Source organism: Staurois parvus, unplaced genomic scaffold (assembly GCF_062004578.1).
Source record: "Staurois parvus isolate SC_StPar_1 unplaced genomic scaffold, SC_StPar_1.0 ptg001161l, whole genome shotgun sequence".
Taxonomy (NCBI): Eukaryota; Metazoa; Chordata; class Amphibia; order Anura; family Ranidae; genus Staurois; species Staurois parvus.
The window spans coordinates 993,524-1,021,171 of NW_028318957.1; the positions used below are offsets into that span (position 1 = coordinate 993,524).

At 46.2% G+C, this 27,648-nt stretch overlaps 1 protein-coding gene across 1 annotated transcript in view; it reads right to left on the reverse strand.

The window, feature by feature from the left end:
* Window positions 1-11,407: 11,407 nt before the first annotated feature.
* LOC149439091 (ribonuclease inhibitor-like) overlaps window positions 11,408-27,648 on the reverse strand; it is a 32,516-nt gene continuing 16,275 nt past the window's right edge. The window contains exons 3-5 of the mRNA XM_089659500.1: window positions 25,848-26,012; window positions 16,880-17,044; window positions 11,408-14,421 (exon numbers count right to left, since the gene is read on the reverse strand). Of these exons, the coding sequence (XP_089515626.1) occupies window positions 14,358-14,421; window positions 16,880-17,044; window positions 25,848-26,012 (394 nt within the window). The 3' untranslated portion in view covers window positions 11,408-14,357. The remainder of the gene's footprint in view (window positions 14,422-16,879; window positions 17,045-25,847; window positions 26,013-27,648) is intronic.

Below are 27,648 nucleotides of genomic sequence, written 5' to 3' on the forward strand. Positions count from 1 at the left end.
AGGCGGGAACACATGAGAGAACTGCTGAGAACTGTGTGGTGACAGGACAGCCAATCACAGGATAGGAGCTGAGAATCGGGAACACATGAGGGAGCTGCTGAGAACTGTGAGGTGACAGGACAGCCAATCACAGGAGAGGAGCTGAGAGGCGGGAACACATGAGGGAACTGCTGAGAACTGTGAGGTGACAGGACAGCCAATCACAGGAGAGGAGCTGAGAATCGGGAACACATGAGGGAACTGCTGGGAACCGTGAGGGGAGGGACCATAACGTCTCAGCCAATTACAGAACAGGAGCTGAGAAGAGGGAACACATGAAGGAAACTACTTGGAACTGTGTGGTGAGTGACAGGACTGCTCAGCCAATCACAGGAGAGGAACTGAGAGGCACATGAGAGAACTATTGGGAACTGTGAGGTAATTGACATGACGACTCAGCCAATCACAGTGAAGGAGCTGAGAGGATGACACGCTTGAGAAAACTGCTGGGATCCGTGAGGGGAGGGACAAGACTGCTCAGCCAATCACAGAGGAGGAGCTGAGAAGAGGGACCTGCTGGGAACCTAGAGGTGAGTGACAGCACTATTCAGCCAATCACAGGAAAGGAGAGGTGGGAACTGTGAGGGGAGTTGCAGGACTGCTCAACCAATCGCAGGATAGAAACTGAGAGGCGGGAACACTTGAGGGAACTGCTGGGAACCGTGAGGAGAGGGACAGGACTGTTCAACCAATGACAGGAGAGGAGCTGAGAGGCGGGAACACATGAGGGGACTGTGAGGTGGGTGACAGGACTGCTCAGCCAATTACCACAGAGCAGCTGGGAGGTGATAATGTTTGAAGTGATGACTGTGAGGTGAGTGACAGGTCTCCTCAGCCAATCACAGGAGAGGAGGTGTGAACACCTGAAGGGACTGCTGGGAACTGTGAGGTGAGTGACAGGCTTCCCTCAGCTAATTACCACAGAGCAGATGGGAGGGGGAACAATTGAGGTTATAACTATAAGAGGGTGATGGAGAGTATCTGGGAACACAGCTGTGAGGGGACAAGCTCTCTCAGCCAATCACAGGAGACTATCTGGGAGGTGGGAACACAGCTGTGAGGGGACAAGCTCTCTCAGCCAATCACAGGCAACTATCTGGGAGGTGGGAACACAGCTGTGAGGGGACAATTTCTCACAGCCAGGAGAGTAGCTGTGAGGCAGGGCAGCACTAAAGGGAGTGACAGGTCTCCTCAGCTAATCGTAGGAGAGAATCTGGGAGGCGGGAACACCTGAGGTAACTGTTGTGAGGTGAGTGACAAGCTCTCCCAGCCAATTACTGGAGAGTAGATGGGAGGTGTGATGGCTGTGAGGTGAGTGACTGGTTTCCTCAACCAATCGCAGGAGAGGAACTAGGAGACTACAACATCTGTGGGGTAAATGACACACTCCTTTCAGCCAATCACAGGAGATTATTTGGGAGGCAGGAACACCTGAGGTAACAGGTGACAATCTCAGCCAATCACAGGAGAGTATTTGGGAGGTGGGAACACCTGAGGTAACACGTGCAAGCTCTCTCAGCCTATCACGGAAGAGTATTTGGGAGGCGGTAACACCTGAGGTAACAGGTGACAATCTCAGCCAATCACAGGGGAGTATTTGGGAGGTGGGAACACCTGAGGTAACACGTGACAAGCTCTCTCAGCCTATCACGGAAGAGTATTTGGGAGGCTGGAACACCTGAGGTAACAGGTGACAATCTCAGCCAATCACAGGAGAGTATTTGGGAGGTGGGAACACCTGAGGTAACACGTGACAAGCTCTCTCAGCCTATCACGGAAGAGTATTTGGGAGGCGGGAACACCCAAGGTAACAGGTGACAAGCTCTCTCAGCTAATTACTGGAGGTGGAACAGCTCTGAAGGCATTGGCGAGTCTCCACTCAGCCAATCACAGGAGAAGAAATGGAAGGTGCAAAACGCCTGTGAGATGATTGACAAACAGTCTCAGCCAATAACAGGAGAGGAGCTGGGAGGCAGGACAGCTGTGATGGGAGTGACAGGTCTCCTCAGCCAATCACAGGGGAAAAGCTGGAAGACCTAAGTAACAGCCGTGAGTTACATAGTCTGGCTGAAAAAACAAAACAAAAGTCCATCCAGTTCAACCAAAAAGAAAAAATTTATAATCCCACACCCTCAGCTGATCCAGAAGAAGGCAAAAAACCCAGCAAAGAATGATCCAATGTGCTCCTGCAGGGAAAACAATTCCTTCCTCATATTCCCTGGATCAACTTTCCCTATAAATGTTACATCCAGTTATATTCTGTGTATCCAAGAAACAATCCAGGACTTTCCTACAGCAATCCACTGAGCTGACCACAACCAACTCTGGAGGGAGTCTATTCCACATTCTCACAGCTCTCACTGTGAAGAAACCTTTCCAGGTTCAGAGATTAAATTTCTTTTCCTCCAGATGTAAAGAGTGCCCCCTTGTCCTCTGTGATGACCTCAGGGGGAATAACTACACCGAGTTCACTATATGAACCACTGATGTATTATACATGGAGATCATATCCCCCCTTATGTATTATACATGGAGATCATATCCCCCCCCTTATGTATTATACATGGAGATCATATCCCCCTTATGTATTATACATGGAGATCATATCCCCCCCTTATGTATTATACATGGAGATCATATCCCCCCTTATGTATTATACATGGAGATCATATCCCCCTTATGTATTATACATGGAGATCATATCCCCCCCCCTTATGTATTATACATGGAGATCATATCCCCCCTTATGTATTATACATGGAGATCATATCCCCCTTATGTATTATACATGGAGATCATATCCCCCCTTATGTATTATACATGGAGATCATATCCCCCCTTATGTATTATACATGGAGATCATATCCCCCCCTTATGTATTATACATGGAGATCATATCCCCCGTTATGTATTATACATGGAGATCATATCCCCCCCCCCTTATCTATTATACATAGAGATCATATCCCCCTTATGTATTATACATGGAGATCATATCCCCCCCCTTATGTATTATACATGGAGATCATATCCCCCCCCCCTTATGTATTATACATGGAGATCATATCTCCCTTATGTATTATACATGGAGATCATATCCCCCCTTATGTATTATACATGGAGATCATATCCCCCCTTATGTATTATACATGGAGATCATATCCCCCCCCCTATGTATTATACATGGAGATCATATCCCCCCTTATGTATTATACATGGAGATCATATCCCCCCTTATGTATTATACATGGAGATCATATCCCCCCCTAATGTATTATACATGGAGATCATATCCCCCCCTTATGTATTATACATGGTGATCATATCCCCCCTTATGTATTATACATGGAGATCATATCCCTCCCTTATGTATTATACATGGTGATCATATCCCCCTTATGTATTATGCATGGCGATCATATCCCCCCTTATGTATTATACATGGAGATCATATCCCCCCTTATGTATTATACATGGAGATCATATCCCCTTTATGTATTATACATGGAGATCATATCCCCCTTATGTATTATACATGGTGATCATATCCCCCTTATGTATTATACATGGAGATCATACCCCCCCCTTATGTATTATACATGGAGATCATATCCCCCCCCCCCTTATGTATTATACATGGAGATCATATCCCCTTTATGTATTATACATGGAGATCATATCCCCCTTATGTATTATACATGGTGATCATATCCCCCTTATGTATTATACATGGAGATCATATCCCCCTTATGTATTATACATGGTGATCATATCCCCCTTATGTATTATACATGGAGATCATACCCCCCCCCTTATGTATTATACATGGAGATCATATCCCCCCCCCCCTTATGTATTATACATGGTGATCATATCCCCCTTATGTATTATACATGGTGATCATATCCCCCTTATGTATTATACATGGAGATCATACCCCCCCTTATGTATTATACATGGAGATCATATCCCCCCCCCTTATGTATTATACATGGAGATCATATCCCCCCTTATGTATTATACATGCAGATCATATCCCCCCTTATGTATTATACATGGAGATCATATCCCCCCCTTATGTATTATGCATGCAGATCATATCCCCCCTTATGTATTATACATGGAGATCATATCCCCCTTATGTATTATACATGGTGATCATATCCCCCCTTATGTATTATACATGGAGATCATATCCCCCCTTATGTATTATACATGGAGATCATATCCCCCCGTATGTATTATACATGGAGATCATATCCCCCCTTATGTATTATACATGGAGCTCATATCCCCCCTTATGTATTATACAATGAGATCATATCCCCTCTTATGTATTATACATGGAGATCATATCCCCCCTTATTATACATGGAGATCATATCCCCCTTATGTATTATATATGGAGATTATATCACCCCTTATGTATTCTACATGGAGATCATATCCCCCCCTTATGTATTATACATGATGATCATATCCCCCTTTATGTATTATACATGGAGATCATATCCCCCCTTATGTATTATATATGGAGATCATATCCCCTCCTTATGTATTATACATGGAGATCATATCCCCCCTTATGTATTATACATGGAGATCATATCTCCCCTTATGTATTATACATGACGTTCATATCCCCCCTTATGTATTATACATGGAGATCATATCCCCCCTTATGTATTATACATGACGTTCATATCCCCCCTTATGTATTACACATGGAGATCATATCCCCCTTATGTGTTATACATGGAGATCATATCCCTCCCTTATGTATTATACATGAAGATCATATCCCCCTTATGTATTATACATTGTGATCATATCCACCCTTATGTATTATACATGGAGATCATATCCCCCCTTATGTATTATACATGGAGATCATATCCCCCTTATGTATTATACATGGAGATCATATCGTATTATACATGGAGATCATATCCCCCCCTTATGTATTATACATGGTGATCATATCCCCCCTTATGTATTATACATGGAGATCATATCCCCCCTTATGTATTATACATGGAGATCATATCCCCCCGTATGTATTATACATGGAGATCATATCCCCCCTTATTATACATGGAGATCATATCCCCCCCTTATTATACATGGAGATCATATCCCCCTTATGTATTATACATGGAGATCATATCCCCCCCTTATGTATTATACATGGAGATCATATCCCCCCTTATGTATTATACATGATGATCATATCCCCCTTTATGTATTATACATGGAGATCATATCCCCCCCTTATGTATTATCATGAGATCATATCCCCCTTATGTATTATACATGGAGATCATATCCCCCCTTATGTATTATACATGGAGATCATATCCCCCCTTATGTATTATACATGACGTTCATATCCCCCTTATGTGTTATACATGGAGATCATATCCCCCTTATGTATTATACATGGAGATCATATCCCCCCTTATGTATTATACATGGAGATCATATACCCCCTTATGTATTATACATGGAGATCATATCCCCCCCTTATGTATTATACATGGAGATCATATCCCCCTTATGTATTATACATGGAGATCATATCCCCCTTATGTAATATACATGGAGATCATATCCCTCTTATGTAATTATACATGGAGATCATATCCCCCTTATGTATTATACATGGAGATCATATCCCCCTTAATCTCCTCAAGAGAGAATAAATTCAGTTCCTCTAATCTTTCCTCATAGCTGATCTCCTCCATGCCTCTTATCAGTTTGGTTGCCCTTCTCTGTACTTTCTCCAATTCCCCAATGTTCTTTTTGCGAATTGAACTGCATATTCCAGATGAGGTCTTACTAATGATTTGTACCCGGGGGGGGATGATATCTCTCTATCTCTCCTAATACAAGAGAGGATTTTGCTCGCTTTAGAACCCGCAGCTTGGCATTGCATGCCATTGCATGCCATTATTAACCTTGTGATCTACCAGAACCCCCAGATCCTTCTCCACCATTGACCCCCCCACAGATCCTTCTCCACCACTGACCCCCCCCCCCCCCCGGATCCTTCTCCACCACTGACCCCCCCCCCCCGGATCCTTCTCCACCATTGACCCCCCACCCAAGATCCTTCTCCACCATTGACCCCCCCTCCCAGATCCTTCTCCACCATTGACCCCCCCCCCCCAGATCCTTCTCCTCCATTGACCCCCCCAGTTTAACTCCCCCTAGTATGTATGTTGCATGCATATTCTTAGCCCCCAAGTGTATAACCTTACATTTATCAACATTGACCTCTTTGGCCCCATGGTCCCCCAATTACACAGAGCATTGAGGTCGGCTTGTAAATTGGAGACATCCTGTAAGGACGTTATTCCCCGGCACAGCTTGGTGTCATCTGCAAAGACTGAAATGGGATTTATAATCTCAGACCCTATATTGGTTATAAATATATTAAAAAGTAAGGGTCCCAACACTGAACCCTGGGGTACCCCACTAATAACACTGAACCTTGGGGTACCCCACTAATAACACTGAACCCTGGGGTACCCCACTAATAACACTGAACCCTGGGGTACCCCACTAATAACACTGAACCCTGGGGTATCCTTCTAATAACACTGAACCTTGGGGTACCCCACTAATAGCCCTAGACCATTCAGAGTATGAATCATTAACCACTACTCTCTGAATACCATCTTTTAGTCAGTTTTCTATCCATTTACATTCAGATTTTTCCAACCTGTAGACTTTACCTTACACATTAGCCGTGTGTGGGGAACTGTGCCAAACGCTTTTGCAAAATTCAAGTATACCATGTCCACAGCCACCCCTCTGTTCAAGTATACCACGTCCACCGCCACCCCTCTGTCCAAGTATACCACGTCCACAGCCACCCCTCTGTCCAAATATACCACGTCCACCGCCGCCCCTCTGTCCAGGTATACCACATCCACCGCCACCCCTCTGTCCAAGTATTCCACATTCACCGCCACTCATCTGTCCAAGTATGCCACGTCCACCGCCACCCCTCTGTCCAAGGTTGTGCTCACCTCTTCACAAAAATACATTTTTCTACTGGTAATTGCGCGGTCGTGCAATGCTGTACCCAAATAAAATTAATGTCCTTTTTTCCACACACATAGAGCTTTCTTTTGGTGGTATTTGATCACCTCTGTGGTTTGTTCACATGAAAAAACTGTTTTTTTTTTGCTAGAAAATTATTTGGAACCCCCAAACGTATATTTTTTTAAAGCAGAGGCCCTAGAGAATACAACGGTGGGTGTTGACATTTTTTACGTCACACAGAATTTGCGCAGCGATTTTTTCAAACGCAAATCTTTTAGGAAAAATACACTTTTTAGAATTTGAATGCACAAAAACACAATAGATTGCCCAATTGTTTGATAAGATAAAAGATGATTTGACGCTGAGTAAATAGATACACAACATGACATGCTTTAAAATTGCGCATGCCCGTGCAATCGCAACAAAGTACATACATTTTTATTATTGATAGGCAACGCTTTAAAAGCCTTTACAGGTCACCAATTTATATTTACACAGGAGGTCTGGTGGTGGAGGAGTACTGTGGATGTTCTGAAGTCCGTTACCAGCGTATAGAGGTATCAAGATCACACAGACAGCCAACTTACTGCAGGAGAGTGCTGCCACACCCAATGTGCTATTTGACCTACCATTCAAGATGGTGATGGTAAATGATGAGGTGAGGGGGGTAAATTATGGTGGTAAATTATGTGGTGAGTGGGGTAAATTATGGTGGTAAATGATGTGGTGAGTGGGGTAAATTATGGTGGTAAATTATGTGGTGAGTGGGGTAAATTATGGTGGTAAATTATTGTGATGAGTGGGGCTCTGGAGGGGGAGCACTAATTGGAGCACTTCACACAGAGGATTGCTATGGATTAGAAGATTAACTATTGTATCACCGGGTATTCATATTGGATGCGGATGGGGATTATTTTTCCACATGGGAATTTTTATTTGTTTGCACATTGATTGGGACTTTAATATACATACATATTGTCTTTTGCATACAAGTTCACTGTACATGTAGTTTGTTGGTATTGTATATTTACTATTATTTATTTTATAGCACAATTGTTGGTTGAGCACGCTGAGTATATATATTGGTTCCCTATTTATGATTTACTGTAGTCACTGGGCAGGAAGGATATATTTGTCTGCACATAGGGCATTGTAGTATGTGCACATTTGTGGGGACCCTATATGTAGTAGGGTAGTTTGTTTATTTATTATTTACTGTACTAATGGCACTGGGCAGGAAGGGGTTAACATCTGGGGTGATCAAAGGGTTAACTGTGTGCTGTTTGTGTTTTACTATGGGGCTGTGTATGTGCTTTTTATTGTAAGCACGCTGTATGGCTCTGCTATACAGAGCCATACAAAGCAGTGTGGTGGAGTCGACATGGGAGAGATCTGTATTGTACACATACAGTTCTCTCCCCCTGTCATTATTATCTTGCGATCACTGGGTGTCAGCGAGTAATCACCACCCGGGACCTGGTGATTGGCAGCCGAGGCCGCGCACCCCCTACCTGGAAATGCGAAATAACGTATATATACACATAATTTTGCGCACCCCTGCCACCCTATAGCAGTATTTTTGCTATAGGGCACCAGGAAAGCGGTTAATTTTAGTCGATTTTAGTCATCTACCATTGTTTTAGTTTCAGTTGTATTTTAGTCATCTGCAAAAGTTTTAGTTTTAGTCATATTTTAGTCATCTGCATCAGTGTGTGGATTATAAGAATCGCCTTTTTTATCAACTCCCCTCTCTCCTCTCCCCTCTCTCTCTCTCATTGACAATAGAGGTAAATATCACACTAAGACTCCCCTAGGAGCTGGATCCCGATGTAAGGATGCCCTATAAAACACACTATCTTGTCTGTGGTGAAGACCGCACTAGACTTACTGGATCAGTCATTGGTTGTAGGTGGGTGGTTGTGTGGGTGGGTAGGGTGATGTCTCTCCAGTCGGTTGTGCCCAGTGGTGGATACTGGTTTCCTTTCTGGTACGGCCTTAAGGTCGTTTCCACACATAGACTTGGAATAATAGGAAAGAAGGAGCGCCCGATGTCCAGAAGAATGCACTTTTGCTGGTAGATTAAGATGCATTTATTGAGATTATCAACAAGTACTCAAACCAATGCGTTTCGGGAGAAAAGACTCTTCCTTCTTCAGGGTTGTTGCTACACACTATTAAATGGAAAAGATGACCCCACCAGTTATAAATTTTCCAGGTTTTGGAAGAAAATTGACAGAGTGACGGCTGTTATCGCTGCCCCTGGAACGACAGCTGCCACTCTCAATTTTCTTCCAAAACGCTGGACAGGCATTGCACAGGGCAGCCTTATGCTGGGGTGTGTGGTGTCCTGTCAGTGCACCACAGGACACCGCCAGACACCTCAGCAAAAAGGCAGAGAAGGCATCTCTATGGAGGACGCTTAGACACGTGCCTACTCTGCCTAAATCTGACCCTGCACATGGGTTTAGGAAGTCCTGTCAATAGCAGTAAATACTATTCACTGCTATTGTGTCAGGGACGGCGCACAGATGTGCACCGTCTCGGGGCTCCGGTCGGCTCCGTTTGCGGCCGGTCAGCGTGTGCGCGGTTGTGTGCTTGGTGGCTTTTTGGCGCCGTGCGGGCTATTTAAACTTCAATGAGACTCTGCCACATTGCCGTTTGGTCTCTATCCTGTGCTCCAGTATACTCTGCTATTTGTTTTGCCTTGCTGATCCTGACCTGTCAGTTGACCTCGCTAGAACGCTGCCTGCCTTGACCTTTACCTGCCCACCGACTATTCTTCTGCCTGCCGATTTTGCCTGACCTTGCCCACTTGTTGCTGGACTGGACCGCCTGACTTTGCCTACTCTGATCCTGCCTCCTACCATCTACCATGCAAGTATCCTGCACCTGCACCTCTGCCAGTGTGCCTTCCTCCAGCCACTCCTGCATTTCCAAGCGCACAGCCGTCCCCGGATTCCTACCAGGCACTCGTGATCCGGTGCTCTCCGTCACCTTACCAGGGCCCCGAGCTACAGCCGCAAGGGAGGCCCTCCTCTAAATTTCAGGTTCCACCCCCGCACATTGTCATTAGAGGCCACCAAGGTGGGATTCGTCATCTCCTTGCTACAAGGCGAACCCAGACCAGGGCTAATCATCTCCTGGAAAAAGAAGATGCCCGATTGTCCACTCTTAAGGATTTTTGTTGATACCATGGCACAACTCTATGATGACCCTCAACGTTCAACCTCGGCAGAGGTGGCCCTTCACACACTCCAGCAAGGCCGCAGGGCTGTTGAGGAATATGTGACTGAATTCAGACGCTGGAGTGCTGACACAGACTGGGACGATTCAGCCCTGTGTTATCAATTTCGCATGGGACTCTCGGAACCCCTAAATGATGAATTAGCTAAAGTGGGGGTACCCAGTTCATGAGAAGGGCTGATCCATTTCCTCTCCCTCCCGCGGCTTTCAGCTGCTTCATTGAAAGCCATACAGGTGATAGCTGTTTGTCACCACAACCACTGCCGCCCCTCCCACACACACCTAGCCCCAGCGCTGCTCGCCGCCTCCATCGCTGCATAGCACAGTCTTATTTCTGCTCCCCCCCCCCCCTTCCACCACTGCTGTGTGCCCGCCGCTGTGTTCTTCTCACTATCCAACCCAAATTTTGAGGGCCTACAGCCAGGGATGGTTGTCAACTCTTCTCTGGGGGGGTTCAGACCCCCCTGACCCCCTTATCTATGCCCCTGGTGTCAATGGCTCATGGAAAGAAATCTCCAGAGCTGCGGTTTGGTCCAATAATCATACATTTCTCAAACACTACCGCGTGGAGCTTTTTTCTAGCCAGGATTTGGTTTTTGGAAGGAAAGTTCTGCAGGCGGTGGTCCCTCCCTAAAGTAGTAGTATTACTTGTTTATCCTCTCCATGGTAGCCATCCTGGAAGATCCTTTGGGAAAACTACAGTTATTCTTACCATTAACTGTCTTTCCGGGGGTTTTCCAGGACAGCGTCCTTTTTTCCCACCTGGATTTGAGTATTTCATTTTTGACGGGATTTATGTTTGCATGTTTTATCTCCCCTCGTGCACACTGGTGGCGGCCTGCTTTGTCTAACAACTGAGGACAAGGGGGAGGGGCTTTTTAAACCATCTCTGTATTGTGTTTCCTGTAGAGGGAGGAGCCAGTATCTCTCCATATTAGCCATCCTGGAAAAGACCGTTAACGGTAGGCCTAACTATGGTTTTTTGCTATTTGGCACTTCGCTACTTTAATTGGTAATGGCGCGGTCATGCAACACTGTACACAAACAAAATTTATATCATTTTTTCACACTAATAGAGCTTTCTTTTGGTGGTGTTTGTTCACCACTGGTTTTTTATTTTTTTGCGGTATAAACAAACAAACAAAAAAAAGACCACAAATGTTAAAAAAAAAACAAAGAAAACATTTTTTACTTTCTGCTACAAAACATATCCAAATAAAAAAACAACAAAAACCACATTTCTTCAACATTTTGCAAAATGTATCCTGCTACATGTCTTTTTATAGGAAAAAAAAAATCCCAATTAGTGTATATTGATTGCTTTGAGTGAAAGTATTAGCACCTACAAACTATGGTGTATATATACTGGAATTATTATTTATTTATTTTTATACTACTCATGGCGGCGATTTACAACTTATAATGGGACTACGATTGTGCGGTGGGCAAGCTGACACTAACTGATGCTGGGGAGGAACTGGCTAACTGCCACTGACAACACCATTGACATTAGTTCAGTGACAATGTATAGTATTATCACTGTTCACTGTGATAATGTCACTGGTGATGTCATTGGCAGTTAGCTACATCCTCCCCCAGTGTCAGTTAGTGTAAGATTGCCCATCACACTATCACAGTCCCAATATATGCTGTATAATGGGAAGGGGTTAACATCTAGGGCGATCCAGGGGTTAAATGTATGCCTAACAATGTGTGTAAAGTGTGCAGCTTTTACTTACTGATCTCTTAAGTTTCTCATCCCTGTTTTGCAGGGATGAGAAACAGAGCTCTTTCCTTGTGTACAGAGCTCTGGGCTGTGATTGGACACAGCCGATCAGCATGTCTGGGCCATGAATAATTGGCTGTGACTTGCTGACAGGCTCCCGCTCTGTACAATCACAAAGTAGGAAGAAAGTAGGCAGTGATGTACGGGTACATTGTGGGCAGGCGGGCCCCAAGTGGTTAATGCAGGGAATACATAAAGGGAATACATTTTTTGACTTTAGAACCACTTTAATTATTGTAAAATCCACATTATAAATATATGTATCCTAGAAAAAAAAATTGGCGAAGCACCAGTAGCTTTACTACTATCAAATCACAACAGAGAGTAGCTACATTAAGATTGTCCACTTTTTTCCCATCAAGGGGTGTGTTCTGACTCCTGATTGGCTAATGCTGGTACTAACCAAACAGAATCCATAATAGCAGAGACCAAACCTCTTCCAGAAAAGCAAGGGACCATAACGATAGGTGACACTCTGCTCCTCACTGCTGATAATCAGCAATAACAATAAGGCTTCTTTTGTTTGACTCACTGGGGGGGGGGGGGGGAGTATTTACTAAAACTGGTGAACACAGAAACTAGTGCAGCTGTACCTGGTAACCAATCAGCTTCCAACGTCAGCTTGTTCAATTAAACATTGACAATAAGCTGTAGCAGATTCTGTGGGCACCAGTTTTAGTAAATCTCCAGCAGTGAGTGCAGTGCTGGTGGTGGGGGAGGTTGTGGGCATCTGGGACAGGTTACATGGCCTAGCAATGTCAGTGTATGGAGGTGTGCAGAAGTCGCCAACTGTCTGCAGAGTCAATAGCTAAAGACCTCCAAACTTGGTGTGGCCTTCAGATGAGCCCAACAACAGTGCGTAGAGAGCTTCATGGAATGGGTTTCCATGGCCGAGCAGCTGCATCCAAGCCTTCCATCACCAAGTGCAATGCAAAGCATTGGATGCCGTGGTGTAAAGCACGCCGCCACTGGACTCTAGAGCAGTGGAGATGTGTTCTCTGGAGTGACCAATTATGTTTCTCTGTCTGGCAATCCGATGGACGTGTCTGGGTTTGGCGGTGGCCAGGAGAACGGTACTTGCCTGACTGCATTGTGCCAAGTGTAAAGTTTGGTGGAGCGGGGATTATGGTGTGGGGCTGTTTTTCAGTGGTTGGGCTTGGCCCCCTAGTTCCACTGAAGGGAACTCTTAAGGCGACATTTTGGACAATTTCATGCCCCCAACTTTGTGGTAAGAGTTTAGGGATGGCCCCTTCCTGTTCCAACATGACTCCACACCAGTGCACAAAGCAAGGTCCATAAAGACATGGAGGAGCCAGTGTGGGGTGGAGGAACTTGACTGTCCTGCACAGAGTCCTGACCTCAACCCCATAGAACACCTTTGGTATGAATAGAGCGGAGACTGTGAGCCAGGCCTCCTCCCCCGACATCAGTGCCTGACCTGACAAATGTGCTTTTGGAAAATCTTTGTATTTTAATAAAGGTGTTTTATTTACAATACTACACTATGAGGAGTATCTTTTTCATATGTATGGAGTGGAGTTGGAGGAGACAGTAAGCTGACGGTGGAAGAGCAGTTACATCTATATACCTATCCGGTCAAAAGGGAAAAGCGCAGCTAGACCTGGGATACAGGTCAGACATTAAGGTGAGCACAACAGTGTGTCGGGGGTGTGTGGACACTGAAGAGGGACACTATTGCACTTCGGTTGGATTTGAATATCACATGACGCACGGCAGTATTAAAGGCACAATTCACTATAAAAACTGTTTGTTTAATAGGGTACGGGGAATTTCAAACACGGCGTTCAGCAAGTTCACCACGTGGATGTATGAGTGATTTATGATGAATTTGGAACTTAATATGTTCTCATTTTTTTGATGGACATGTTTAATTTTGGATCATTTCAATGCACGTTCGGGCACATGTGTTTGTCAGTTATGTCACAAGGATTCACACATTTTTGTATGTATATTTGGTAATTATTGGAGTATATCTGTTTACTACACACAATGATATATGTTTATGGTGTACATCTACTTATAACACTAGTATATTAGAGCATTATTTGTGCGCTGCATAGACACTTTTTCATAGTGTATGTTTCATTCTCCTCTTGCGTCGGGTTTCCCTTTTCTGAATCTTATGCTCCTCGTCATCCCATGCAATGTCCCGACTCCATTCACAGCTGTAGCAGAGATTTTTCCTCTAGGGTCATCATATGACAACCTTGAGTCCTGGTCAGAGGGATTCCAGCCTTTCCAGGTTTCTTTTAGCTTCATTTGACAGCTGATTGCTCCTGATCCTAGAAGAGAGGATAGAAATGGTCATCAGATCAATCTCATGTCTTTAATTTGCTGAGGTGTAATAATGAGAGAAATGTATGACGATTATTATTGTTTTTTATATTAATTTTATTCACAGGCTTAATTACTGCTCTCCAGATCATAAAGAACCTCCCGCCAAAAGTCTGTAGAACTATTTATACATATACTGCATTACCCAATCAGGTTCTGGCTTTCCTAATGCTATAGCAGGTCAGACGGTGTATAGGAGGCCCTGAACATGTAGAAAATGACTGATTATATGAATCCCTGGGACTACAACTGTATTTCTCCATCTATATTCATTTATATCAGAGGAGTGTTCTTCATAATACACCAAAACCCACACAGACTGATGGGCAGAGACACAAAATGACATGATGATGAACACTGATTGGTGGACGTAAATTGGGAGGATGAAAACACATACATGGACAGACAGGCACCTGGGGTATTTTGGGTAAAATAAAATTGCATGGCTAAATCACCGATCCCGGTTTTCATCAGAGATATGAACATAAGACCAAGTACAGGTAGGTTCAGTTTAGCCTCCAACAAAAAGAAAAACAATAGAATCACAAAGACTAGAGCTATGAATGTTTTTATTGAAAAGTGCAATATATGAAATAAAAATAATCCACTCAAATGCTCCACATAGATAACATGCCTGCAACACCCTGAGAAAGTATCCCCGCATGCCCCGGTCAGAGCTGTAACTGGTGAATCTCCTGCTGCTAAACTCTCCCAGACTTCCCATGCATTCCACGTAACATGACAGGGCGGGGTCAGCGCATGCTGAACCGCACAATGCGCAGAAGTCGCCAACTGTCTGCAGAGTCAATAGCTAAAGACCTCCAAACTTGGTGTGGCCTTCAGATTAGCACAACAGTGCATAGAGAGCTTCATGGAATGGGTTTCCATGGCTAAGCAGCTTCATCCAAGCCTTACATCACCAAGTGCAATGCAAAGCGTCAGATGCCGTGGTGTAAAGCACGCCACCACTGGACTCTAGAGCAGTGGAGATGTGTTCTCTGGAGTGACCAATCACGCTTCTCTGTCTACCAATCCGATGGACTTGTCTGGGTTTGGCGGTGGCCAGGAGAACAGTACTTACCTGACTGCATTGTGCCAAGTGTAAAGTTTGGTGGAGGGGGGATTATGGTGTGGGGCTGTTTTTCAGGGGTTAGGCTTGGCCCCCTAGTTCCAGTGAATGGAACTCTTAAGGCAACATTTTAGACAATTTCATGCTCCCAACTTTGTGGGAAGAGTTTGGGGATGGCCCCTTCCTGTTCCAACATGACTGCGCACCAGTGCACAAAGCAAGGTCCATAAAGACAGGGAGGAGCCATTTATTATCACAGAGTTGTTTGGCTCCTTTTTAAATCCTAATGATAACAGAAATCACCCAAATAGACCTGAGCAAAAGTTTCCCTCCCCTGGAATGTTTGGCCTTTGTACAGACACACAAGGGGGGACACAGGTTACAATGGCAAATAAACGTTCATTTCCTGCATTTGTGGCTATTTCAATTGCAATTGGTGTCTGTGTATAAATAGTATAATGAGTTAGTTAGCTCTCACATGGAAGCACTGAGCAGGCTTAATACTGAGCCATGGGAATCAGAGATAACTGTCAAAAGACAAGGTAATGGAAGTCTTGAATATGCCAGTCTGTACTGTTCAATCACTTATTAAGGAGTGGAAAATTCAGGGAATACCAGGCCAAGGTCAGGTAGACCAAGTAACAGCAGCCACAACTGCCAGAATAATTATTTGGGAAACAAGGAAAAACCCCATCTAACCTCAGGAGAAATACAGGCTGCTGTGTAAAAAGATGGTGTGGTTTTTGTTTTTTTAAGAAGCACAATGGGAAAATACTTGAACAAAAGAGAGCGGCATGGTCAAGTTTCCAGAAAGAAGTCTTTACTGCGCCAATGCCACAACAAAAGCCCGGTGAGGCGTCTCAAGGTGTTGTAAGGTGTATTGTAACCGGGCTTTTTTGTGGCATTGGCACAGTAAAGACTTCTTTCTGGCAACTCGACCATGCAGCTCGTTTTTGTTCATGTATTGTCTATGGTCACTGTTTTTAATGCACTCATTTTTTTCTATATCCTCCCCTGTATCTGTATGATGTCATTTTTTTCTCTTTCATTGTAATTTCCTGCTATCCTTTCTGCAAGACAGGCACTGAAATGAGGCAGAAATTTTACTCTATATCACTATATATACCGAATTCTTCCACATTGTATAGTTTGCCGGAACGTCCTGCATACAAGAAAAATATTCATGATTGCAGTGTTTGGTGAGTTCAATTATCTGATGGAAAAATGTCTGCAGTGATTGTCTCTGCTCTGTTCAGGCCAGGCATAGAGGTCTCAGGAAGATTTCAATGGAAACTCTCCCAGAATATGATTGTCTCAGTCAGTCCTGTTATACTCACTGTAATTCCTCTATCCGGCTTGTTGTCAGAGCCGCCATCAGATCCCCGAAATGAGGACCCTCCAGATTGTTATCAGACAGGTTCAGTGTCCTCAGTGTCAGGTTATTTCTTATTCCAGATGCCAGGTGGGGGCAGGAACTGTCCGTCAGGTGATTATAGGACAATCTGTAGAAGAGAAGAATGTTACCAGAAGGAAATGAATCCCCCCCCCCCCCCCCCAGGAATGAATGGAACTATTCTCTACATGGATGGAACTCATTTCTCTTTATTGGAATCATTTATATTCGATCACTTTATAAATCTCCAGGAAATAGAATTTTATAAGACAAATGTTATAATGGAGTAGACCCCCCAATATTGTCCTCCATGTGTAGAGACAGTGATATCTCCATACACAGGATGAGCACAGAATACCACTGACATGACTCGTATTGTGCTATCATCTCCTTGTGTATGGAGCATGAATGGGATCAGCAGACAGTGTGAGGCCGGAATCAGCATTGCTAGTGATTGGACGGGAGGATTGTATCTGATATTCTATTTATCTCTGCTGATCAGAGCTCTGTACTCATAGGACGTCATGGCGCTAGGTAACAAATGTTCAGTAATGGGGAGATCTTCTGGAACTGAATAGAACGCCAGATGAAGAGAATTTGTTTGATGCTCTGATCACTCATTGCATTAAGATCAGATTCTCCCATGTATGAGCATCTTTAATGTCATCTATTTATACAGATACCAAACTAAATGTAGAGTGTTACTAAAGCCCGGACCCTGCATTTACTATATCCACTCTCCCTGGACCCCGCATTCACTATATCCACTCTCCCCGGACCCCGAATTCACTATATCCTCTCTCCCCGGACCTGGCATTCACTATATCCGCTCTCTCCGGGCCACGCATTCACCAAATTCGCTCTCCTCGGACGCTGCATTCACTATATCCGCTCTCTCCAGACCCCGCATTCACTATAGCCGCTCTCCCGGGACCCTGCATTCACTATATCTGCTCTCCCCGGACCCCGCATTCACTATATCCGCTCTCCCTGGACACCGCATTCACTATAGCCGCTCTCCCCGAACCCTGCATTCACTATATCCGCTCTCCCCAGGACCTGCATTCACTACCCACTCTCCGCAGACCCTGCATTCACTGTATCCACTCTCCCCAGGCACTGCAATCACTAAATTCGCTCTCTTTGGACCCTGCATTCACTATATCCGCTCTCCCTGGACCCTGCATTCACTATCTCCGCTCTCCCCGGACCCAGCATTCACTATATCCACTCTCCTTGGACCCAGCATTCACTATATCCACTCTCCCCGGACCCAGCATTCACTATATGCGCTCTCCCCGAACCCTGCATTCACTATATCCATTCTCCCCGGAGCCCGCATTCACTATATCCGCTCTCCCCGCTCCCTGCATTCACTATATCCGGTCTCCCCGGAACCTGCATTCACTATATCCGCCCTCCCCGGACACCGCATTCACTACATCCGCTCTCACCGGACCCCGAATTCACTATATCCGCTCTCCCCGGGCCCCGCATTCACTATATCCGCTCTCCCCAGACCCTGCATTCACTATATCCACTCTCCCCACCCCCTGCATTCACTATATCCGCTCTCCCCGGGCCCCGCATTCACTGTATCCGCTCTCCCCGGGCCCCGCATTCACTGTATCCGCTCTCCCCGGGCCCGCAATCACTAAATTCGCTCTCCTTGGACCCTGCATTCACTATATCCGCTCTCCCAGGACCCCGCATTCACTGTATCCGCTCTCCCCGGGCCCCGCAATCACTAAATTCGCTCTCCTTGGACCCTGTATTCGCTATATCCGCTCTCCCCGGACCCTGCATTCGCTATATCCGGTCTCCCCGGACCTTGCATTCACTATATCCACTCTCCCCGGACCCTGCATTCGCTATATCCGCTCTCCCCAGACCCTGCATTCGCTATATCCGCTCTCCCCGGACCCTGCATTCACTATATCCGCTCTCCCAGGACCCCGCATTCACTGTATCCGCTCTCCCCGGGCCCCGCAATCACTAAATTCGCTCTCCTTGGACCCTGTATTCGCTATATCCGCTCTCCCCGGACCCTGCATTCGCTATATCCGGTCTCCCCGGACCCTGCATTCGCTATATCCACTCTCCCCGGACCCTGCATTCGCTATATCCGCTCTCCCCAGACCCTGCATTCACTATATCCGCTCTCCCCAGACCCTGCATTTGCTATATCCGCTCTCCCCAGACCCTGCATTCGCTATATCCGCTCTCCCCGGACCCTGCATTCACTATATCCGCTCTCCCCGGACCCTGCATTCACTATATCCGCTCTCCCCAGACCCTGCATTTGCTATATCCGCTCTCCCCGGACCCTGCATTCGCTATATCCGCTCTCCCCGGACCCTGCATTCGCTATATCCGCTCTCCCCGGACCCTGCATTCACTATATCCGCTCTCCCCAGGACCTGCATTCACTACCCACTCTCCGCAGACCCTGCATTCACTGTATCCACTCTCCCCAGGCACTGCAATCACTAAATTCGCTCTCTTTGGACCCTGCATTCACTATATCCGCTCTCCCTGGACCCTGCATTCACTATCTCCGCTCTCCCCGGACCCAGCATTCACTATATCCACTCTCCTTGGACCCAGCATTCACTATATCCACTCTCCCCGGACCCAGCATTCACTATATGCGCTCTCCCCGAACCCTGCATTCACTATATCCATTCTCCCCGGAGCCCGCATTCACTATATCCGCTCTCCCCGCTCCCTGCATTCACTATATCCGGTCTCCCCGGAACCTGCATTCACTATATCCGCCCTCCCCGGACACCGCATTCACTACATCCGCTCTCACCGGACCCCGAATTCACTATATCCGCTCTCCCCGGGCCCCGCATTCACTATATCCGCTCTCCCCAGACCCTGCATTCACTATATCCACTCTCCCCACCCCCTGCATTCACTATATCCGCTCTCCCCGGGCCCCGCATTCACTGTATCCGCTCTCCCCGGGCCCCGCATTCACTGTATCCGCTCTCCCCGGGCCCGCAATCACTAAATTCGCTCTCCTTGGACCCTGCATTCACTATATCCGCTCTCCCAGGACCCCGCATTCACTGTATCCGCTCTCCCCGGGCCCCGCAATCACTAAATTCGCTCTCCTTGGACCCTGTATTCGCTATATCCGCTCTCCCCGGACCCTGCATTCGCTATATCCGGTCTCCCCGGACCCTGCATTCACTATATCCACTCTCCCCGGACCCTGCATTCGCTATATCCGCTCTCCCCAGACCCTGCATTCGCTATATCCGCTCTCCCCGGACCCTGCATTCACTATATCCGCTCTCCCAGGACCCCGCATTCACTGTATCCGCTCTCCCCGGGCCCCGCAATCACTAAATTCGCTCTCCTTGGACCCTGTATTCGCTATATCCGCTCTCCCCGGACCCTGCATTCGCTATATCCGGTCTCCCCGGACCCTGCATTCGCTATATCCACTCTCCCCGGACCCTGCATTCGCTATATCCGCTCTCCCCAGACCCTGCATTCACTATATCCGCTCTCCCCAGACCCTGCATTTGCTATATCCGCTCTCCCCAGACCCTGCATTCGCTATATCCGCTCTCCCCGGACCCTGCATTCGCTATATCCGCTCTCCCCGGACCCTGCATTCGCTATATCCGCTCTCCCCAGACCCTGCATTTGCTATATCCGCTCTCCCCGGACCCTGCATTCGCTATATCCGCTCTCCCCGGACCCTGCATTCGCTATATCCGCTTTCCCCGGACCCTGCATTCGCTATATCCGCTCTCCCCGGACCCTGCATTCGCTATATCCGCTCTCCCCGGACCCTGCATTCGCTATATCCGCTCTCCCCGGACCCTGCATTCGCTATATCCGCTCTCCCCGGACCCTGCATTCGCTATATCCGCTCTCCCCGGACCCCGCTTTCGCTATATCCGCTCTCCCCGGACCCCGCATTCGCTATATCCGCTCTCGCCGGACCCCGCATTCGCTATATCCGCTCTCCCCGGACCCCGCATTCGCTATATCCGCTCTCCCCGGACCCCGCATTCGCTATATCCGCTCTCCCCGGACCCCGCATTCACTATATCCGCTCTCCCCGGACCCCGCATTCGCTATATCCACTCTCCCCGGACCCTGCATTCGCTATTATTATTATTCTACAGTATTTATAAAGCTCCAATAGTTCACTCAGCGCTGTACATTACAAAGGGGGACAGAACATGTGACAGAACAATAACAATACAATGCAAAACATGAGGGGATGGAGGGCCCTGCTCTTTCGAGCTTACAATCTAGGAGGGAGGGGATGGTGGCACAGGAGGAGATAGCTGTGGGGGATGGAGTGGTAGGAAGAGTGGAGGAGGTCGGCAAGTTAGCAGGGGGTGGGGTAGGCTTCCCTGAAGAGATGAGTTTTCAGGGTATGCCTAAAGGAGAGGAGAGTAGGTGATAATCTGATGGGTTAGGGCAGGGAGTTCCAGAGGATGGGTGACACCCTGGAGAAGTCCTGGAGGCGGGCATGGGAGGAGGAGACCAGGGAACTAGAGAGAAAAAGGTCTTGTGAGGAGCAGAGTGTGCGTGTTGGGCGGTACTTGGATATTAGGTCAGTGATGTAGTTCGGGGCAGTATGGTGGACAGCTTTGTACGTCAGTGTTAGGATTTTGAATTTGATCCGTTGCGCAATCGGAAGCCAGTGGAGGGATTGGCAGAGGGGGGTGGAGGACACTGAGTGGAGGCCAGTGGAGGGATTGGCAGAGGGGGGTGCGGAGACAGAGCGGTTGGAAAGGTGAATGAGTCTGGCAGCCGTATTCAGGATTCGCTATATTCGCTCTCCCCGGACACTGCATTCGCTATATCCGCTCTCCCCGGACACTGCATTCGCTATATCCGCTCTCCCCGGACACTGCATTCCCTATATCCGCTCTCCCCGGACACTGCATTCGCTATATCCGCTCTCCCCGGACACTGCATTCGCTATATCCGCTCTCCCCGGACACTGCATTCGCTATATCCGCTCTCCCCGGACACTGCATTCGCTATATCCGCTCTCCCCGCACCTTGCATTCGCTATATCCGCTCTCCCCGCACCTTGCATTCGCTATATCCGCTCTCCCCGCACCTTGCATTCACTATATCCGCTCTCTCCGCACCTTGCATTCGCAATATCCGCTCTCCCCGCACCTTGCATTCACTATATCTGGTCTCCCCAGACCCTACATTCACTATATCCGCTCTCCCCGGACCCCGCATTCACTATATCTGGTCTCCCCAGACCCCGCATTCACTATATCTGGTCTCCCACAGTACACACAACATGGAAATGCAATTATTTTAGTAAATATAAACTGCTAAATTCCTTTTCTCATCAGCAGTATATAGCAGTCTTTTGACTTCTATCAGTGTCCAGCAGAGCACTGGTTAAATCTTGTAGGAGGAGTTTTCTTTCTGCTCTAGGAGAATGCAGAACCCTTGATTTCTGTCTGGACAGCGCTGATTGGCCCTGTGCTGATCACATGCACCCTCCCAAGGAAAAAAAAAAACCTCTCTAGCAATACACACTAAACTAAGCATGTGCAAAATGCCTATGGTTCAGTTTGTCTTATCAGAAGATAAGAGGTGGTCGCTTGAAAAAGGGGAGGAACAGAATAGAAAGGATCAATTGGCCTTTTTACACAATGCAGAGGATTAACCCCTTAGGTTCCACAGTGAGTATCACAAGCATGCTTTACTGCATCTACAGACTGATTGTACTGTTGTGGGTTTAGAAACACTTTAATGGTTACATTTTATAGTCTATAGGGTCACCATGTTACCATCTGATATTATGCTGTTTGTACAACTTTATATCATATGAGGACCTACCCAATGTATCCAGTCAGTTTGTATCCAATTAGGCAATGGAGGTAAAGAAGATTGTAAGATCAGACTGTACTGTGTGTGGGGAGCTTTAAGTAAGCTACAGACTATACAATATTCTTTCCTTCCACTACGGGTGGAAAGACAGACAATTGCTCAATTCCCCCCCCCCCCCCATCAACACAGTCAGAATGGATGGGGGAATCACTCCTGCCGCACAACTGTGTTCTGCCAACAGGAAGCCTTCCCTGCCAGCAGAACACTGATCACTGTTAGCTGCTATAGACCTCCAGCAGTGATCGAATGCAAAAAGTCCCAGAGGACGGTTGTACTGAATGTGATTGATGGATCAACTTCAGTACAACCAGCCTGCCCATACACTCAGGTCCATAAATATTGGGACATCGACACAATTCTAACATTTTTGGCTCTATACACCACCACAATGGATTTGAAATGAAACGAACAAGATGTGCTTTAACTGCAGACTGTCAGCTTTAATTTGAGGGTATTTACATCCAAATCAGGTGAACGGTGTAGGAATTACAACAGTTTGCATATGTGCCTCCCACTTGTTAAGGGACCAAAAGTAATAGGACAGAATAATATTCATAAATCAAACTTTCACTTTTTAATACTTGGTTGCAAATCCTTTGCAGTCAATTACAGCCTGAAGTGTGGAACGCATAGACATCACCAGGCGCTGGGTTTCATCCCTGGTGATGCTCTGCCAGGCCTCTACTGCAACTGTCTTCAGTTCCTACTTGTTCTTGGGGCATTTTCCCTTCAGTTTTGTCTTCAGCAAGTGAAATGCTCAATCGGATTCAGGTCAGGTATTGACTTGGCCATTGCATAACATTCCACTTTTTTCCCTTAACCTCCCTGGCGGTATGATTATTTCAGATTTTTGGTGCTGAAAGCGGTACCATTTTTTTGCATGGAAATATGTATTTTATTTATTGTAGGCTGTAATTTTTAGGAAGCACTCACTGAAATCTGTCCGAACAAGAGTCTAGTAAACATCCCGGGTATGATAAAATTTGAAACACAAAATCATAAATTATAATTTAATAAATAATCATAAAAATAATATAAAAATAATAAAAAAATTAATTCAATAATATAATCAAACCAAAAACACTGAAATGTGAAATATAGCGCCAAGTTCGCACATTGCTGAGCTCAGTCGCAAAATCGTTTTCAGTGTCTGATGATGAATTTCCCCACGAATCATTATCACTCAATTCTGCAAGTGGTTCTGATTTACTATCGCTGTTCTCTAGCTGATCTAAACCGCTTTTGACCTAAAGGGACACTTTTTGGACGCCATGGACATTTCTCAGTTTCCAGGCAGAAAGAACAGACAAAATGCAGGCAGGGCGCAGGACAAAGCACTCGGGACAATATGTATGTGAAATGGGTTGAGACAGCAATGTTTTACTATGTAAAATGTAAAAAAAAAAAAATGACATTTTTTAAAATTTTTAAATTTCCCGCCGCCGCCGGCGGCAGCGGCGCCCGTACGTCCCGACGTCACAGGGACAGGACACAGAAGCCGAATGCCGGCATCAGCCGGAGGAGATGGCCGGGGACGCTGCAGGGGACACATCGCGGGAGCGCAGGGTAAGGTAAGTGAAGAACACACGCCGGAGCAGCACCGCATGGTATTCCCGAGTGTAGCTCGGGGTTACCGCTTTTGGTACTGAAATGTTACCCCGAGCTACACTCGGGAATACCGCCAGGGAGGTTAAAAAACTCTTTGGTTGCTTTTGCAGTATGCTTTGGGTCATTGTCCATCTGCACTGCGAAGCGTCCAATGAGTTGTGAAGCATTTGGCTGAATATGAGCAGATAATATGCCCGAAACACTTCACAATTCATCCTGCTGCTTCTGTCAGCAGTCACATCATCAATAAATACAAGAGAAGCAGTTCCATTGGCAGCCATACATGCCCACGCCATGACACTACCACCACCATGCTTCACTGATGAGGTGGTATGCGACGGATCATGAGCAGTTCCTTTCCTTCTCCATACTCTTCTCTTCCCATCACTCGGGTACAAGTTGATCTCGGTCTCCTCTGTCCATAGGATGTTGTTCCAGAACTGTGAAGGCTTTTTTAGATGTCGTTTGGCAAACTCTAATCTGGCCTTCCTGTTTTTGAGGCTCACCAATGGTTTCCATCTTGTGGTGAACCCTCTGTATTTACTCTGGTGAAGTCTTCTCTTGATTGGTGACTTTGACACACATACACCTACCTCCTGGAGAGTGTTCTTGATCTGGCCAACTGTTGTGAAGGGTGTTTTCTTCACCAGGGAAAGAATTCTTCGGTCATCCACCACAGTTGTTTTCCGTGGTCCTCTGGGTCTTTTGGTGTTGCTGAGCTCACCGGTGCGTTCCTTCTTTTTAAGAATGTTCCAAACAGTTGTTTTGGCCACGCCTAATGTTTTTGCTATCTCTCTGATGGGTTTGTTTTATTTTTTCAGCCTAATGATGGCTTCACTGATAGTGACAGCTCTTTGGATCTCATCTTGAGAGTTGACAACAACAGATTCCAAATGCAAATAGCACACTTGAAATGAACTCTGGACCTTTTATCTGCTCATTGTAATTGGGATAATGAGGGAATAACACACACCTGGCCATGGAACAGCTGAGAAGCCAATTGTCCCATTACTTTTGGTCCCTTAACAAGTGGGAGGCACATATGCAAACTGTTGTAATTCCTACACCGTTCACCTGATTTGGATATAAATACCCTCAAATTAAAGCTGACAGTCTGCAGTTAAAGCACATCTTGTTCGATTTATTTCAAATCCATTGTGGTGGTGTATAGAGCCAAAAATGTTAGAATTGTGTCGATGTCCCAATATTTCTGGACCTGACTGTAGATGGGTCAGATCTCGGCTGGTCCTTACTAAGGCTGTCGATATTTGATCCACTTATGGCCAGATGTAGAAAAAGTTAAATTTATTGCTGATAACAGAGTTAGAGAAGATCCGAAGATTTAGACAATTGAATGTTAATCTGTCCCAGAATATGATTGTCTCAGTCAGTCCTGTTGTACTCACTGTAATTCCTCTATCCGGCTTGTTGTCAGAGCCGCCATCAGATCCCTGAAATGAGGACCCCCCAGATTGTTATATGACAGGTCCAGTGTCCTCAGTGTCGGGTTATTTCTTATTCCAGATGCCAGGTGGGGGCAGGATCTGTCCGTCAGGTGAGTATCATTCAATCTGTTGAAGAAGAGAAGAATGTTACCAGAAGGAAATGAATCCCCCCCCCCCCCCCAGGAATGAATGGAACTATTCTCTACATGGATGGAGCTCATTTCTCTTTATTGGAATCATTTATATTCCATCACTTTATAAATCTCCAGGAAATAGAATTTTCTAAGACAAATGTTATAATGGAGTAGACCCCCCAATATTGTCCTCCATGTGTAGAGACGGTGATATCTCCATACACAGGATGAGCACAGAATACCACTGACATGACTCGTATTGTGCTATCATCTCCTTGTGTATGGAGCATGAATGGGATCAGCAGACAGTGTGAGGCCGGCATCAGCATTGCTAGTGATTGGACGGGAGGATTATATCTGATATTCTATTTATCTCTGCTGATCAGAGCTCTGTACTCATAGGACGTCATGGCGCTAGGTAACAAATGTTCAGTAATGGGGAGATCTTCCGGAACTGAATAGAACGCCAGATGAAGAGAATTTGTTTGATGCTCTGATTACTCATTGCATTAAGATCAGATTCTCCCATGTATGAGCATCTTTAATGTCATCTATTTATACAGATACCAAAATAAATGTAGAGTGTTACTAAACCCCAAACCCTGCATTCACTATATCCGCTCTCCCCGGACCCTGCATTCACTATATCCGCTCTCCCCGGACCCTGCATTCACTATATCCGTTCTCCCCGGACCCTGCATTCACTATATCCGCTCTCCCCGGACCCTGCATTCACTATATCCGCTCTCCCCGGACCCCGCACTCACTATATCCGCTCTCCTCGGACCCCGCATTCATTATATCCGCTCTCCCTGGACCCCGCATTCACTATATCCGCTCTCCGTGGACCCCGCATTCACTATATCCGCTCTCCCTGGACCCCGCATTCACTATATCCGCTCTCCCTGGACCCCGCATTCACTATATCCGCTCTCCCCGGAACCTACATTCACTATATCCGCTCTCCCCGGAACCTGCATTCACTATATCCGCTCTCCCTGAAACCTGCATTCACTATATCCACAATCCCCGGAGCCTGCATTTAGTATATCCGCTCTCCCCGGACCCCGCATTCACTGTACCCCCTTTCCCCGGACCCCGCATTCACTGTATCCGCTCTCCGCGGACCCCTCATTCACTATAGCTGTTCTCCCCGGACCCCGCATTCACTATATTCGCTCTCCCCGGACCCTGCATTCATTATATCTGGTCTCCTACAGTACACACAACATGGAAATGCAATTATTTTAGTAAATATAAACTGTTAAATACCTTTTTGATTTCTATCTGTGTCCAGCAGAGCAATGGTTAAATCTTGTAGGAAGGGTTTTCTCTCTGCTCTAGGAGGATGCAGAACCCTTGATCTCTGTCCAGACAGTGCTGATTAGCCCTGTGCTGATCACATTACCCTCCCAAGGAAAAAAAAAACCTCTAGCAATACACACTAAACTGAGCATGAGCAGAATGCTTACGGTTCAGTCTGTCTCATCAGAAGATAAGAGGTGGTCGCTTGAAAAAGGGGAGGAACAGAGCAGAAAGGATCAATCGGTCTTTTTACACAATGCAGAGGATTAACCCCTTAGGCCCCACAGTGAGTATCACAAGCATGCTTTACTGCATCTACAGAC